This window comes from Chrysochloris asiatica, unplaced genomic scaffold (assembly GCF_000296735.1).
Source record: "Chrysochloris asiatica unplaced genomic scaffold, ChrAsi1.0 scaffold00021, whole genome shotgun sequence".
NCBI lineage: Eukaryota > Metazoa > Chordata > Mammalia > Afrosoricida > Chrysochloridae > Chrysochloris > Chrysochloris asiatica.
Window position 1 is genome coordinate 24,272,337 of NW_006408539.1, and position 14,045 is coordinate 24,286,381.

Genomic DNA, 14,045 nt, shown 5'->3' on the forward strand with positions numbered 1-14,045 from the left:
CTGTACAGGGTCAATATGAGTTGGAACTGACTCCACAGCACACAACAACAACAACAAAGGCACATTATAAGGGCGTCCTGGTGTGTTGCTGTGGGCTAATGCATCAGACTGCAGTCTTTTGAACTGCAAGGCCGGTAGTTCAAGCTAACCAGCTGCTCCTTGGAAACCCTATTATATAGGGGTCGCTATGGGTTGAAATCGACTTGAAGGCACTCAACACACAAGAAGCATATTATAATTTCTTGAATTTTCCATTTTCACAAAGAACAGTATTCTATCAACTGACCCTCAAGCTGAACAAGCTGACAAGTGGCAGCAGACAATGTCTCCAATCACCTGGGAGCATGGAACACCATCATCTTTGGAAGAAGTTCTCAATGGGAGCGGTCTGAACGTCTGTCTCTGAGTCAGTCATCTTAGAAGACTGTGGACACACGTAGCCACCAGGACCTTTTGGGAATGCTCAAACCATAGTTCTGGAAACTCTTCCCAGTGCATTCTAGTTCCCCAGGGGAAGGAGGACTTGCAAAGGACATTAAATAAAGCACATGTATTGAATATTATTAATAAGAGATCTGGATTTGGTTTGAAACTTTCACAAAAGTAATGAGGAACTAAGCACTACTTGCTTGCTGAAATCACCATGCCTGCTGGAAACGTAGAGGACTTAAATTTAACTTCCTGATGAAGACCAGAGACCACAGCCTTCGGTATGGATTGCACCGCAATGTAAAGAAAACAAAAATCCTCGCCACTGGACCCATAAACAACATCCATATAAATGGAGAAAGACTGAAGTTGTCAGAGACTTCATTTTGCTTGAATTCACCTTGAACACTCATGAAAGCAGCAGTCAGAGATCCAACAGCATATTGCACTAGGCAGGTCTGCTGCACAACACGCATTCAAAGTGCTCAAAAGTCAAGGTGCCAGTTGGAGGACTGAGGAGGACCTGACCCAAGCCACGGTATTGTCGGTATGTCCAATAACTTCATGTGCATGTGTGACAGTTGAATAATGGAAAAGGAACACCATAGAACAATTGATGCATTTACTTTATAGTGTTGGAGAATACGAAAAGTACCATGGATTGCTAGAACAAACCAATCTGTGTAGGGAGAGGTACCACCAGAATTCTCCTTGGAAGCCAGGAGAGCAAGATGTTGTCTCTCACACTTTGGACATATTATTAGGAGGGACAGGTCCCTAGAGAAGAATATCATGCTAGGTAAAGTGGAAGGTCAGCGAAAAAGAGGAAGACTCCCAACGAAATGGTTTGGCAATGGCCTCAAGCAAAACAATGGTAAGGATGACGCAAGACCTTGGTATGTTTCGTTCTGTTGTGGTAAGGTCGCTGAGTCAGAATCGCATCAGTTTATTGAAATATTCCTATTTGTCTTTCATCAATTCCTGGAGCCTTGTTTTCCACCAATGCCTTCAGTGCAGCTTGGCCTTCTTTATTCAGTACCATTTGTTCTTCATCATTTGTTACATCTTGAAATGGTTGAACATTGACCTTTTTTGTCTGTTTGTTTGTTTTTGGTACAGTGACTTTGTATCATTATTTTGCCCATTCAGTCCTTCAATATTGCAAGTCAAGGCTTGAATTTTTTTCTCACAACTTTCAGCTTGAGAAATGCTGAGAGTGTTCTTCCTTTTTGGTTTTCTAACTCCTGGTCTCTCTTTGTACATTTCATTACAATAGTTTGTCTTCTTGAGCTGCCCTTTGAACGCAGCTGTTCAGCTCATTTTCTCCACTCCCTTTACTATCAGTGCTACAGAGCAACTTTCAGAGTCTCTTCTAACATCTGTTTTGTCTTTCGTTCTTTTTAGTGACCTTTTGCTTTTTTACTGTAAAATGTTCTTGATGTCATCCCACAACTCTTCTGGTTTTTGATCATTAGTCTCTAATGCATCAAATTTGTTCTTGAGACGATCTCCAAATTCAGTTGAGATATGTTCAAGGCCTTCTTTTGGTTGTAGTAGACTTGTTTTAATTTTATTCAGCTTCAACCTTACCTTGCATATGAGCAATTGATAGTCTGTTCCACAGTCTACCCCTGGCTTTGTTTTGGCTGAAGATAGATATGGAGCTTTTCCACCATCTTTCCACAGATGGAATAGATTTGATGTCTGTGTATTCCATTTGGTGAGGTCCATGTGTTTAAGTCACCTCCTGTGCTCTTCAAAAGAGGTCTTTGAATGATAGAATTTTGTAAGATCAATCACTGATTCTTGCAAAAAGGGATTCCAAACCTCACCTGTTGCTGATGAGTCAAGGAGCCATCCTATAGGAGAATTGCAGACAGAGTTTTGGAGACTGTCGTCTTTACAGACACAGACTGTTACATCGCTCTCCTGTGGAGCAGCTGGTGGGTGCAAACCACCGACCTTTCAGACCAGGGCTTCTGGTAGAATCTCAGCAAGGATACATCAGACGTTATCTGAGTGAATGCTGGAATGTAATTCATCTCCTTTTATTCACCAGGGAGGGCTAATGGAGTACAAAGAAAATGTCATAAAATGTAAGAAAGGAGACAAGAGGGAAAAGAATCCCTAACATTCCTGCTATTGGAATGAGATTTCCCAAGCATGGGCCAAACATGAACTTGAATCCAGGCCTGTGAGACCGACCAGAGACTGTTATTCTTCACTGCGCTGAGTTTCAGAAGCCAGAGTGGAACATTTTAAAATCTAACTTATAAATGGCACAACATTGTTGTTGTTAAGTGCCGTGGAGTCAGTTCTGACTCATAGCGACCCTGCACAGGGTTTCCAAGTAGCAGCTGGTGGGTTTGAACCGTCAGAGCCCATAGATCACATGGGAAGGAGCTAAGATTGCACAAACTGCTCACAAACGTGCACCCGCTTCCACACACGAAGTCCTTCACGCTGGGGTTGTTCTGGATGACGTGACTCTTTACATAAAGCATTTTGGTGAGAAAAGAGGCAAATTTCATGTCAACGTTTGTTTTTTGTTTTTTTAATGGAAACTAGAACACAATGTCTTCCTTTGAAGTCTTAAAATGTATACTCTTAAGGGGGGAGTGGTTAATCTTAGAGTCCAGAGACAGAGGACCCTAGGACCATCCAGGGAGAAGAGCACAGGCAGAATGTGGAACCCTATCCAGAGAAGCAGCGACACCAGAGTTGGAGGCATAAATGGGGACATGGAGAGAGGGAGCAGCTGAGGACTCCAGACTCATGGAAAGAGAGGGACTGAGTACTGGCGGCCAGGAGACAGGCTTGCAGAATGTGTCCTGTGATTGTTTAAATGATTATATGAACCCGAGTGTTTTAGTGTACATCCCCGCCACCACCACACACACACAAAAAAAACCCACAGAAAATGACAGAGGAAAAAAAGGTATATTCTTGGGACTGATATAACAAGCCCACAAACAGCAGTCAGTTCTCTGTTCCAAAAATACTTTATTTTATTAAATAATTGTTAAATAAGATTTTCACAAAGCAAATTGCATAGGAAAAGGGGGAAGTGTGCACGTCTGGCAACGCGCCGAGCCTCCCTCTCTGCCCTCTTGGTGTCCAGCTGTCCGATGAGCCGCTGTATGGATGGAACTGACACACCATCCCCAGCGCGCTGCCCTCCAGCCTGGTGGCCACAGTCGGGGTGCGGCCCTCTCAGGGCTCAGGAGGAGGCGAGCAGCTGCACGAGGTTCTCCAGACACAGCAGGTAGTAGGCACTGAGCGAGTGTTCCTGGGCATCAGAGAAGGCTGCGACAGAGAGATGGGAGCGTGGGAACACCAGCACATTAAACATGGCTCTCCTGAGGAGATGCGCATGTAACCACGGGGACAGGGGTGTACACTATCTAAAGTCCCACAGGCCGCCTTAGTGCACGCCGCATTAAAATATTTCAGATTTTGAAAATATGTAGAGAATTTACATGTTTTTATTACTAGTTTTCTCAAGCGGCATAAATCAAACAATACACACCCATAGTGATACCAGAAACGCTCACCCGAGATGAAAATGCACCTTCCAAGCGGAAGGCCTGGGTTTGACCCCCGGCCAGTGTACCTGAGAGGCAGCCCGTGCCCATCTGTGTGTGGAGACTTGTGTGTTGCTGTGATGAGCTTTCAGCCGAGCTTCCAGACTAAACCAGGCGAGGAAAACAGACCTGGCAGTCCACTTCCCACTGAAAGCCCTCTACCACCGGGGGAGAGCAGGACCACACAGCGGTTTGCTTCCAGGTGCCTAAGGCCGCTGGGACCCTGAAGCCCACCTGGCCCCTAACAAGAACAGTTCTTTATTGTGCCATCCCCTCCGAGCCATAAGGCTAACAGGGCTCAGGTATTCACTGTTTCTAAAAAGTCAGACTTTAGAAGGTCATGAACAACCACACACCAATGACCAGGCCTGGGCAGATACTGTCCAGCCTCCCGACTTGGCATTTACTAGGTCGGGAGATGGCTGTCCAGTGAGAGAAAACTGCAGTGGCCTTTCTTGTAAAGGAAGTGCCTATCTCATGTCAGCAATGGCTACGGCCGCACGGGGTCAGCAGAAATGGAATCTAGTCTTGGGAGCCTGGGATTCAGCGCCCTTATGCAAGAGCCACGTTTTCTATTCTAATTGGGCCGAGTTCTTATCACAAGAAAAAAACTCAAAAGAGAGATCACAGGCATGTTTTAGGAAGCAATCGTGTCTCAAACTCAGATTATCAGAGTGTTTATTATTGAAAGAATGTCATGGTGAGCACATTTCACAGCGCTGTGAGAAAACAGCCCTCGGAAGCCTAGACTAGACACACATCAGTGGAGCAGACGGTCCAAATATTTCATTCATCAGAGAATTTACTTAGCTCCTGAGTCTAACCACGATCTCATTACAAGTGACACTTACTTTTCCTTGCTAAGGAATAGGCTTCGTCCACTCTTCTCTTTATTGATGGATTCCTCAGAGTTGCTCTTGCCTGGAGAGACAGAGTCATGTACGAATTAGACGTGCTCAGTGTTAGAGATCGGGTCCCACAGTGCTCCTCGCTGACTCTGGTACTCAACAGGACGTTATAATAAAGTATACGGACATATGGACACAGCTAGAGAACCTGGAGTCCAGCCCGCCTCCCTCCCCGTCTGACCCAAGTTCTCTACCGCCCCCAATCTCAGGCTTCTCAACCTCAGGTCAGTGAAGCAGCATTTCATGCTCCCTCAAGCCTCCGATTTCAGATCAAAGACACAGACCACTCAGGAGCCCTGGAGGAGCAGGGATCCAGTTCTCAGCTGCTAACCCGAAGGTCAGCAATGTGAACCAAGCAACGGCTCTGTGGGAACGACCTGGTGATCGGTTCCTCTGAAGATGACAGTCTAGGGACCCTACAAGAGCAGTCTGTGCTGTCACACGGGATTGTTAAGATGCTGCATCCCACAACGACAGACTGAGCAGAAAACTCTGACATGTCACATGCTACGCCAAGGCCCAGGGACGCCATGGGGCCTAGGACAAATCTGTCATGCTAGACGAGGACTACAGCCTGTGTGGACACATGTGCACAGAGCAGGGCAGCCAGCTCAGCCCAGCCCCGCCTGGCATCTGGCCTCCCTACGTTGTCTAGCTACTTAATCACATAGACGCACACAGACAGCCCAGGGGGCAGGTGTCTACAATGAAGCTGAAAACTGGGCAAGAGAACAGCTGGCCCAGACCGGGTCCTACTGCCAACCTGAGATCATTAGCAAATCCAAGGACAATGGCGAGTAGAGAGGGGACAGGGGTACCTGGATGAAAGTCTCTTATTAGGTTTTATTTTAAGAGGCAATTTCCTTGAAGTATATTTTCAGAGGAAACGATCTAAACTAACTCACATCAGTGTAAACTCCCAGGACTCAGCCAGCAGAAGGAGGACTCTGCAGACCTGAGAAGCCATGCTGAAAGGGTTAAATGAGGAAGCCTGACTCCAGTGCACTAGTGGAATGAAAACAGAGAGGATGGACAGACTTGGTCTCTGGTCCTTTAGCAGTGTTGTCAGGAGGGACGAGTCCCTGGAGAAGGACATCGTGCTTGGGGACAAAGAGGAAGACCCACAACAAAGACAGACTGACAGAGCGGTAGCAGCAATGAGCTCAGACAGGACGACAGTTTTCAGGAGGGAGCAGGGACTGGGCAGTGCTCCCTTCGCTGCTGCCCAGACAGGGTGGCTCTGAGGGGGAGCTACACAGAGCCCCGGCCTTCTCCCCTGGGTGCAACGATAACTCCAACACTGACCTTCTGAGAATTGTGAGTCAAGGCCCACAGTGCGGCGGCCCCGAGCCTCTGAGCATTTTGATTCTCACTTTCCAAGCAGGCAGCTAGCACGCCAAGGACTTTTTCTAATGACAAAGACATAAAATTTAAACAGGTCTGTCATGCTCACGACACTATATTCTTACCTTGGACCAGTCAGCTGCCCCCTTTTCCCACCAAAATTCACACAGAGCTGCTACGGCTAGACTCCAAGAAACAGTCTTTACACCGTATGTACCGGTACATTGTGGGACACTCTCAGACAAACTGTTCTCCTGACAGGCACAGGGCAGGTGGGGCCCACTTCCACCTAAAGACCACGGTGCAGAAGCGAGGGGCTTCACAAAGTTCCTGGGAAAATTCCGTTACATTTTCCACAAACTTTCTGAAGCTCTCTAATGTTAACACTTCACTCAGACATACCTCTTGTTCGGAAAGCCAAAAATGGGTCGTTTCCCTATAAATGACGCCAACACATCACAGCATGCGCTGACCCATTCCACAGAAGGGACAAATGTGTTAAGAGGGCTATGTTTCTGTTGTCAGAGGAGACTGTTGGAAACACTCATCCTGTCTTCCAAGGCACCTCTGGATCGGTTCTAACATCTCTGGACTCGTATTGGGGTGCTTCAGCCTTCCCAGCACCCAGTGACTCCTCATCAAGTCACCTAGACACAGCACAATCACCCCGGGATGATTAAAGGGAGTTTTAAATGGGGTCTGTTCCCCAGGCTGGTTCTCACACGTGCACGTGTCTAGTTATCTCGGCCCCTGAGCTTGGAAACGTCCTTGTGGCGGTGCCTGGCAGGAGACAGGACAGATCAGGGGCAGAGGTCCCCTCCTCACAGATCTCTTTTCTGTTCTTCACTCTTATTCCATTCTTCCTCATCCCCAGAGGGCAGGAGTGTGGGGGTCGCTCAGCATGGGAAGCCCCCCAGAAGGCTTCCCACCTTGGAGTCTTGTTTGTGACTCTTACCCTGGGCACCGGGGAACAAGCGCACAAACACAGGCTCTCAGACTGTCCTGGACGCTCTGGAGGTTTGTAACGTGAACCCAGATCGTGATATTTCCGGAGGAGGGCACCCCTGACAGGACTGGGAACGGGGCTAGAGGACCTGTTTTAACAGCGAGCTCACATCAGACGTCGGGGCGTCACAACCACAGTCACCTGGGTGGAAGGGACCCAACGACAAGTCCTTTCCAGCTGCCCCTGGGCCCGTCTCAGCCTCAGGGAACTGGGGGCCTGTTCCCAAAGTTTACTCGCTGGTTCATGGAAGGTGGGCAGGCAGCGCTGACTACAAGAAAACTCAGAAAGTGAATGTGGAGGGATCAAGACGCAGAGAAAGATCGCCCTTCCTTCGACTCCCTCCAAACCTTCCCTCTCCCCAGCTCTATGGAAAACAGAAACGCAGGGCTAGTCCCCCCGCTAACGAGCTGGGAAGTGAGTATATAGCAGAGGGCCGACACATGACCACAGTTCCTGCCCCCCCACCCCCCGCCCCACTTCAGTGTCCTCCTGTGTGCACACAACACGGTGCTCACCCTGGGAGCTCAGCAGCCCCTGAGAGGCCAAGCCCCTGTATCTCATCCCCACCACCTGCCCCCTGCTCACCTACCAAACCCATAAATGGTCACACAGGGGCGTTCAGTGTTTCTCTCTGAATGAAGACTCTGCGAACAAGCCCACGTACCTGCATGTGTGTGTATGCACCTGTGTGTATATGCACATGTACAGGTGTGTGCATATGAAGGCATGTAACCATGTGTCCATGTGCGTGTATGTGGCTGTGTGAATGTACCCGGCATATTTGTGTGCATGTGCCCATGTGTACCTGGGTGCACACGTACCCGTGTGTCTGTATGTGTGTGTGCCCTGTGTAAGCACCTGTGGGTACCTGCATGCATGTACCCAGCATGTGTCGGCTTGTGTGTGTGTGCCCTGTGTATGTAGCTGTGCGTACCTGTGTGCGTGTACCTGGCGTGTGTGTGTGTGTGTGTGCGTGCATGTGCCCACATGTACCCACGTGCACACGTGCCGGGTGTCTGTACATGTTTGCGTGCCCTATGTATGTACCTGTGGGTACCTGTGTGCACGTACCCAGCATAGGTGTGTGTGTGTGTGAATATGTGCCCACGTGTACCCAGGTGCACACATGCCCGTGTGTGTGAGCCCTGGTGTGAGTGTGCATGTATGTGCCTGCGTTACACTCACCGTTGGCCAGTATCTTGGGCTTGTTGGCAGGACCGAAGCAGAGGTTGTGAAAGATGAGGAGAGGGAGGGAGGGCCCGCGCTTGTGCTTGAACTTGCTCAGCTCAGTGAGCAGCTCCAGGCCGCCGTCCAGCCGCAGGATCATCTGCTGCCCGTCCTCTCCCAGCGACATGTTTAGGAGCAGCTTCAGCCACAGGGTGGCCACGTGACTGAGATGCTTGTTCCCTCCTTTCGGCAAGGCCACAGACAGAAAGTTCTGTAAGAAGTTGCTCTGTGGGTGGACAGAGAAAACAGGCTGTCTTTCTGGTGGTTTCCCCGGGCCCTTAGCGCCCAGGCAGCCAGCACGCTGATTCCTCCCCCGACTGTACTCCCACCTTCTTCCTGTTGCTGCTGCTATTCAGCACCATCGAGTTGGTTCCAACTCACAGCGACTCCGTGTAGGGTTTTCAAGGAGCAGTTGGTGGGTTTGAACCACCAACCTTGTAGTTAGCAGTCCAGTGATCCTACAGCGCTACACCTCCCTCCTCACCCCACCACACCCCCCATCAATATGAACCAGTATCTGGATTCCTTCCCTGGCTCTGACCTTACCTTCCTCCTAACCCCCCTTCCAAATGATTGATATTATTTCCATGTATACGTGGAAAAGGTAAGAGATCTAAGGGTGCTCAAATTTTAACTCTTACTAATCCTTTTCTGGTAACGGATGCTGTAAAATCCACTCAATGACTAGTTATTTATGATAGGCAACTCAAATGGGTGTCATTTCAGGCTTCTGAGTTTTCGCTTTCTGCCTGCCTTCTGGTAATTTTGCTACTTATTAAAAACGGTTCTCTGGGAAGGAAAACAAACAACCCCATGTCAGCGTCTTGGATACCAGTGACCATCCTAGTAGGCGGGAGGGTGTTGTGGATCATGAGAGCCACAAGTGTGAGACACCAGATCGTCTCACTGCCGACAGCCGCCTGTCCTGGCTGGGGGGCCCTGCATCCCATTTACAGCTGCGAAAGCTTCCTTACCGGAACTGTGACAGTTGGTACAGCCTTCACCAGAACCCTTTCCACAAAGCCCCACCATAGCCATCACTCCCCGACAATGCATCTCTGTCTACAACAATCTATACACAAACAGATAATGAAGTTGGTGTCACGGAACTGTAGGAGCTATAGCAGCAGACCCGGGCAATGAAGGAACTGCACAGCCACATGCCCATGAACATGCCTCTCTCCACCGAAACTAGAAGCTCATCCTACAGAGTTCAGCAAGACTCTACCATGACATTGGTGACTGCGGCTGGCATGGAGATAGAACGTATGTCGTGTTGGCACACTTCTTTTCTGCAGGGCCTAAGGGCATTGTTGTTATTGTTAAGTGCCATAGATTCGGTTCCGACCCATAGTGGCCCTGTCTAGGGTTTGTGGTGCGGGTCCTTGAAGAGACACTGGGTGTTTCCGCAGGTGAGTTGTGCCGCTGTGTTCCTGCGGCCCTGCCCATGGTGAGGGTGGTTACACACACAGGAAGCCTTGAGCCTCAGGTGTGGAGCAGAGGAAAACCATGCCACTGGCTGGCCTCTGAGACCTGAGTGGATGGAACAGAACCAGAACCTTCTCAAGTACAGTAGCAGCACAACTGCAATCACACACTGAGGCCCCTGGGTGTCACGGGATGACATTTAAAATGAAGGACGTGGGGCGTAGGGTGAACCTCAGGTTCATGGTCACACACCACACGCCTCAAGTTACTGGCGTCCACCTGGGACTCCAACTTCAGCCCCTGTCGCCCTGTCTTCAGCTCACACAGTGGCAAGGCTGCGACTCACGTGCAAATGGTCCAGGTGGCATCGTATGTGGGCACAGAGACAACAGCTGGCCGAGTGCTGGGATGTGTCTAACAACTGGGCCTGATGGGGCGGGGCGCCTTGATTTACGCATTTGTCCTTCCTACCGATGTGTCCGTTCCAACTAGGCCCGATGGGGCAGGGTGCCCTGATTCATGTATGTATCCGTTCCAACCGCAGCCGATTTCAAGAACACACCACATTCAACTGTCACGCAGCATTCCTGAGGACCTGTGCCTGGCTCCCACCCCTGCTGAAACCTTACTTACATGCTGCCTGCCGTGTGGGTGTAACTTCAGGGGAGACCCACAGCCCCACAGCAGAGGGAAAGACGGGTGCGTGCAGAGACCCAGACCCTTCCCTCGACCTTGCTAATAAGTCACGGGCAGCAGGGGCAGAGCCACACTATGGGGACTCACCCGAATCAGGCCTTCCATTCACACACATCTAACAGGGACTCTCACTGACCACACAGACGAGGGTGTGCTTACCCTCTGACCTTTTTTCTAGTACCCCGGCGACAGTCAGTGAGAAGAAGGCCAGTTCTGACTCCAAAGACCCATGAAAGAATGAACAGCTGTTACGTCACAACACAGTGAGAGGGAGAGGGCTTTGATTTCTGAAACCATTCCGCCAAGAATGACCAGAAACCGTCCGAGTCAATCCGGTCTGTTTAAAGAGCAGACACGTCACCTTCAGGGTCACAAATCAAGCAGAGCTGAAGGGAAGCACAAACCTAATATGAGGAGGAGGAACTCAGTGGAAATGCAATCTCCAAATGTGGCCTCATGCCTCCATCAGCGGGCTGGAAGCAGAGTGAGCCTCTCACCTTCTTCAGTCCCTTCAGTACACAGTGTCTCGAAGTCACAATAAACTAACCCCCGAGTTTGGGTTCCAGACTTGCCAGTGTTCTTAGTGGACCCACACGGTGCTCACCTTCTGAAGGACCCCTTTGCAATCGTGGGACAAGGCGAGGTTGGAGAGGAAGAGGAAGGCCGTCTGCTGGATGGCACTGTTCTCCAGAGGCATGTGGGACACCAACTTGATGATGCAGACCATCAGGGAGCTGCTGGGAGGCCCTCTGCAAGCAGGCTGGACGGGGTACTGAGCAGAAGGGGCCCAACAAAGAGAGCTGCAACCTGCACAACAGACAAGAGCAGTCACACGGCGGCTCCACGGCAGAGCTGAGTAAGACGTCAGTGGAGGCGGGAGCGGACTGAGGGCAGCACCTTCACTCTAAAGAACAGAAAAGGGACTTAGAGCGCTGCGGCTCAGAACGCCCATTTGGTTGATGAAGGTATGAGCTAACTCAGACACACCCAAAGACCTGCTCCAGGTCCACAGCAAACAGGGTAGCCCACGATACTTCACTATTCTCCTCCAACACTGAAAGTCAAAAGAATCAATTCTTCTACGGTCATCCTTATTCACTGTCCAGCCTTCGCATGCATATGAGGTTATTGAAAACACCACGGTTTGGGTCAGGCTCACCTTAGTCCTCAAGCTGACATCTCTGCTCCTCAACACTTTAAAAAGGTCTTGTGCAGCAGATTTGCCTAATGCAATACGTCCTTTGATTTCTTGACTGCTGCTTCCCTTATAGACAAAAGATATACTGAGTGACAAAACATTCATCCAAGAATGCTCTATCAGAAAGTTTTATAAGAAAACCCTGAGGGATAATTTTGAAAGTTTAGGTAAAGTTTAGGAAGTAGCAGTTAAGAAATCAAATGATGCAATTGCACTAGACAAAACTAGACAAATATTCAAGAGCAAAGGTGCCTGTTTAAGGACTAAGGTGCGCCTGACCCAGGCCGTGGTATTTTCCATAGTCTTATATGCAAATGAAAGCTGGACAGTGAATACGGAGGACTGTAGAGGAATTGATCCATCTGAGTTACGGTGCTGGAAAATATCATTAGAAGTATCATGGATTGTCAGATGAAACAATTCTCGGTTGGAAAAAGTACATCCAGAATGCTCCTCAGAATACACGACTGCGAGGCTTCGTCTCTCATTTTTTCAGGACATTCATTACGCTGAGTAAAGTGGAGGGTCAGTGACAAAGACGACGACTCCCCAACAAGATGGACCGACACAGCAGTAACAGCAGTGGGCTCAAGTATAACACAGATTGTGAGGTTGGTGCAGGCCCAGCAGTTGTTGTGCATAATGTCATTACGAGGTGGAACCGACTAGATCCTACTTCACAACGAGGAGCCAGAACCAACTCGAAGGCACTTAACAAAAACATCAACTAGCATAGATTTATCGCTGGGATGGTCTGCGCTTTAGGCTCCAGCATACCACTGGACAAACTCAGATTTACCACGGGGGCTGCTGTTGTGGTTAAGTGCCATCGAGTCTGTTCCAACTCACAGCGATCCTGTCTCAGGTTCCGAAGGAGCTGCTGGTGGGTTTGAACTGTTGACATTGTGGTTCACAGTCCAGTGCTTATCCTATAATGCCAAACCAGAAGTCCTACCACCAGGGTGATCTGCGGTATGGACACTAGTACACCACAGTACAGCCTTAGTGGACTCACCACCGGGGTGATCTGCAGTGTAGACTCTTAACACACCGCAGTACAGCCGTAGTGGACTTACCACTGGGGTAATTTGCGGTGTAGACACAAAGCAGCTGGAGGACGACCTGCATGAGTGAGTCATCCATCAGAAACCACGGCCACAGAGAGTGCAAGACAGGGACAAGATGAGCTTCAAGAGCCGCTTCCTGTAGGGGAAAATAAATTAGGAGAGTCTTCATCCAAATATCTGAAAACACACCATTAAAATCACATTTTCAAAGTTGTAACCAATGAAAGAAAACAAAGATTGAATTTCCCAATGTTCTGATTCTGCCCTGTGGTCCCAACCCAGCCTCCTGGGATCCACATGCTGTATACTATGCCAACAGGAAACACAAGTGATGTGGGAAAGGCAGAAAACGGCTTCCGGGGGCAGTCACTGCACAACCCTGAAAACACTCCCATCCTTCTCTACCCCAGTCATGATGGGGCATATCCTGGGTTAACTCACACACACACACACACACATACACCAGTGGATTCCTGGTTTTGAATAGACTGAAAGTTGTAAAATTCAGTAAAAATATTACCTGAAATCAGTAAAATTCGTAAGGAACGTACAGTCTCTATTACCACAGCTCAGTGATTACTGGCTAACAGAACAGCATAGATGGAGTCCTAGTGTGGGGCTGTGGGTTAGCGCTGGACTGCAAGGTCACTGGGACCACACATTTCCAGCTCACCAGCCACCCCTGGGAAACCATATACAGGGTTGCTATGGGTCGGAACCAACTCAACGACGCTTAACCACAACAATAACAATAGCATAGGTAAAATAAAGCTCTTTGTAGTAAATGCAGCAATATATTTTTAGCAAGAACAGGAATTTCTAGGAACCCTAATGTGGCGCCATAGGATAAGCACTAGACTGCTGACCACTAGGTCTCTCTTTGAAAACTACAGAGAGACGCTGTGAGTCGGGAACCGACTCGACAGCACTTAACAACAATACACTGACTCCTATCACATGTGCATGCATACATGTATGTAATCACACCTGACTATGTTATGTAGCATCAAATAGCACCACAAGGTCATGGGGAGGAAGCGATTTCCAAGTTCACCATCTCCACAAGTTCGGAGACTAGCCCAGTGCCATGCCCAAAGTTGTGGCTCTCCGTAAGGTCTGAAGTCATCCTTGATGTCACTCCCAGGGTGCACTGCTCTC

General features: G+C 49.1%; 1 protein-coding gene across 1 annotated transcript in view; it reads right to left on the reverse strand.

Annotated features, from left to right (window-relative positions):
* Positions 1-3,649: 3,649 nt before the first annotated feature.
* The window catches only part of RTTN (rotatin), a 162,450-nt gene continuing 152,054 nt past the window's right edge, over positions 3,650-14,045 (reverse strand). The window contains exons 44-49 of the mRNA XM_006837552.1: positions 12,897-13,023; positions 11,227-11,429; positions 8,457-8,724; positions 6,227-6,330; positions 4,865-4,934; positions 3,650-3,735 (exon numbers count right to left, since the gene is read on the reverse strand). Coding sequence (XP_006837615.1) covers positions 3,650-3,735; positions 4,865-4,934; positions 6,227-6,330; positions 8,457-8,724; positions 11,227-11,429; positions 12,897-13,023 — 858 coding nt within the window. The remainder of the gene's footprint in view (positions 3,736-4,864; positions 4,935-6,226; positions 6,331-8,456; positions 8,725-11,226; positions 11,430-12,896; positions 13,024-14,045) is intronic.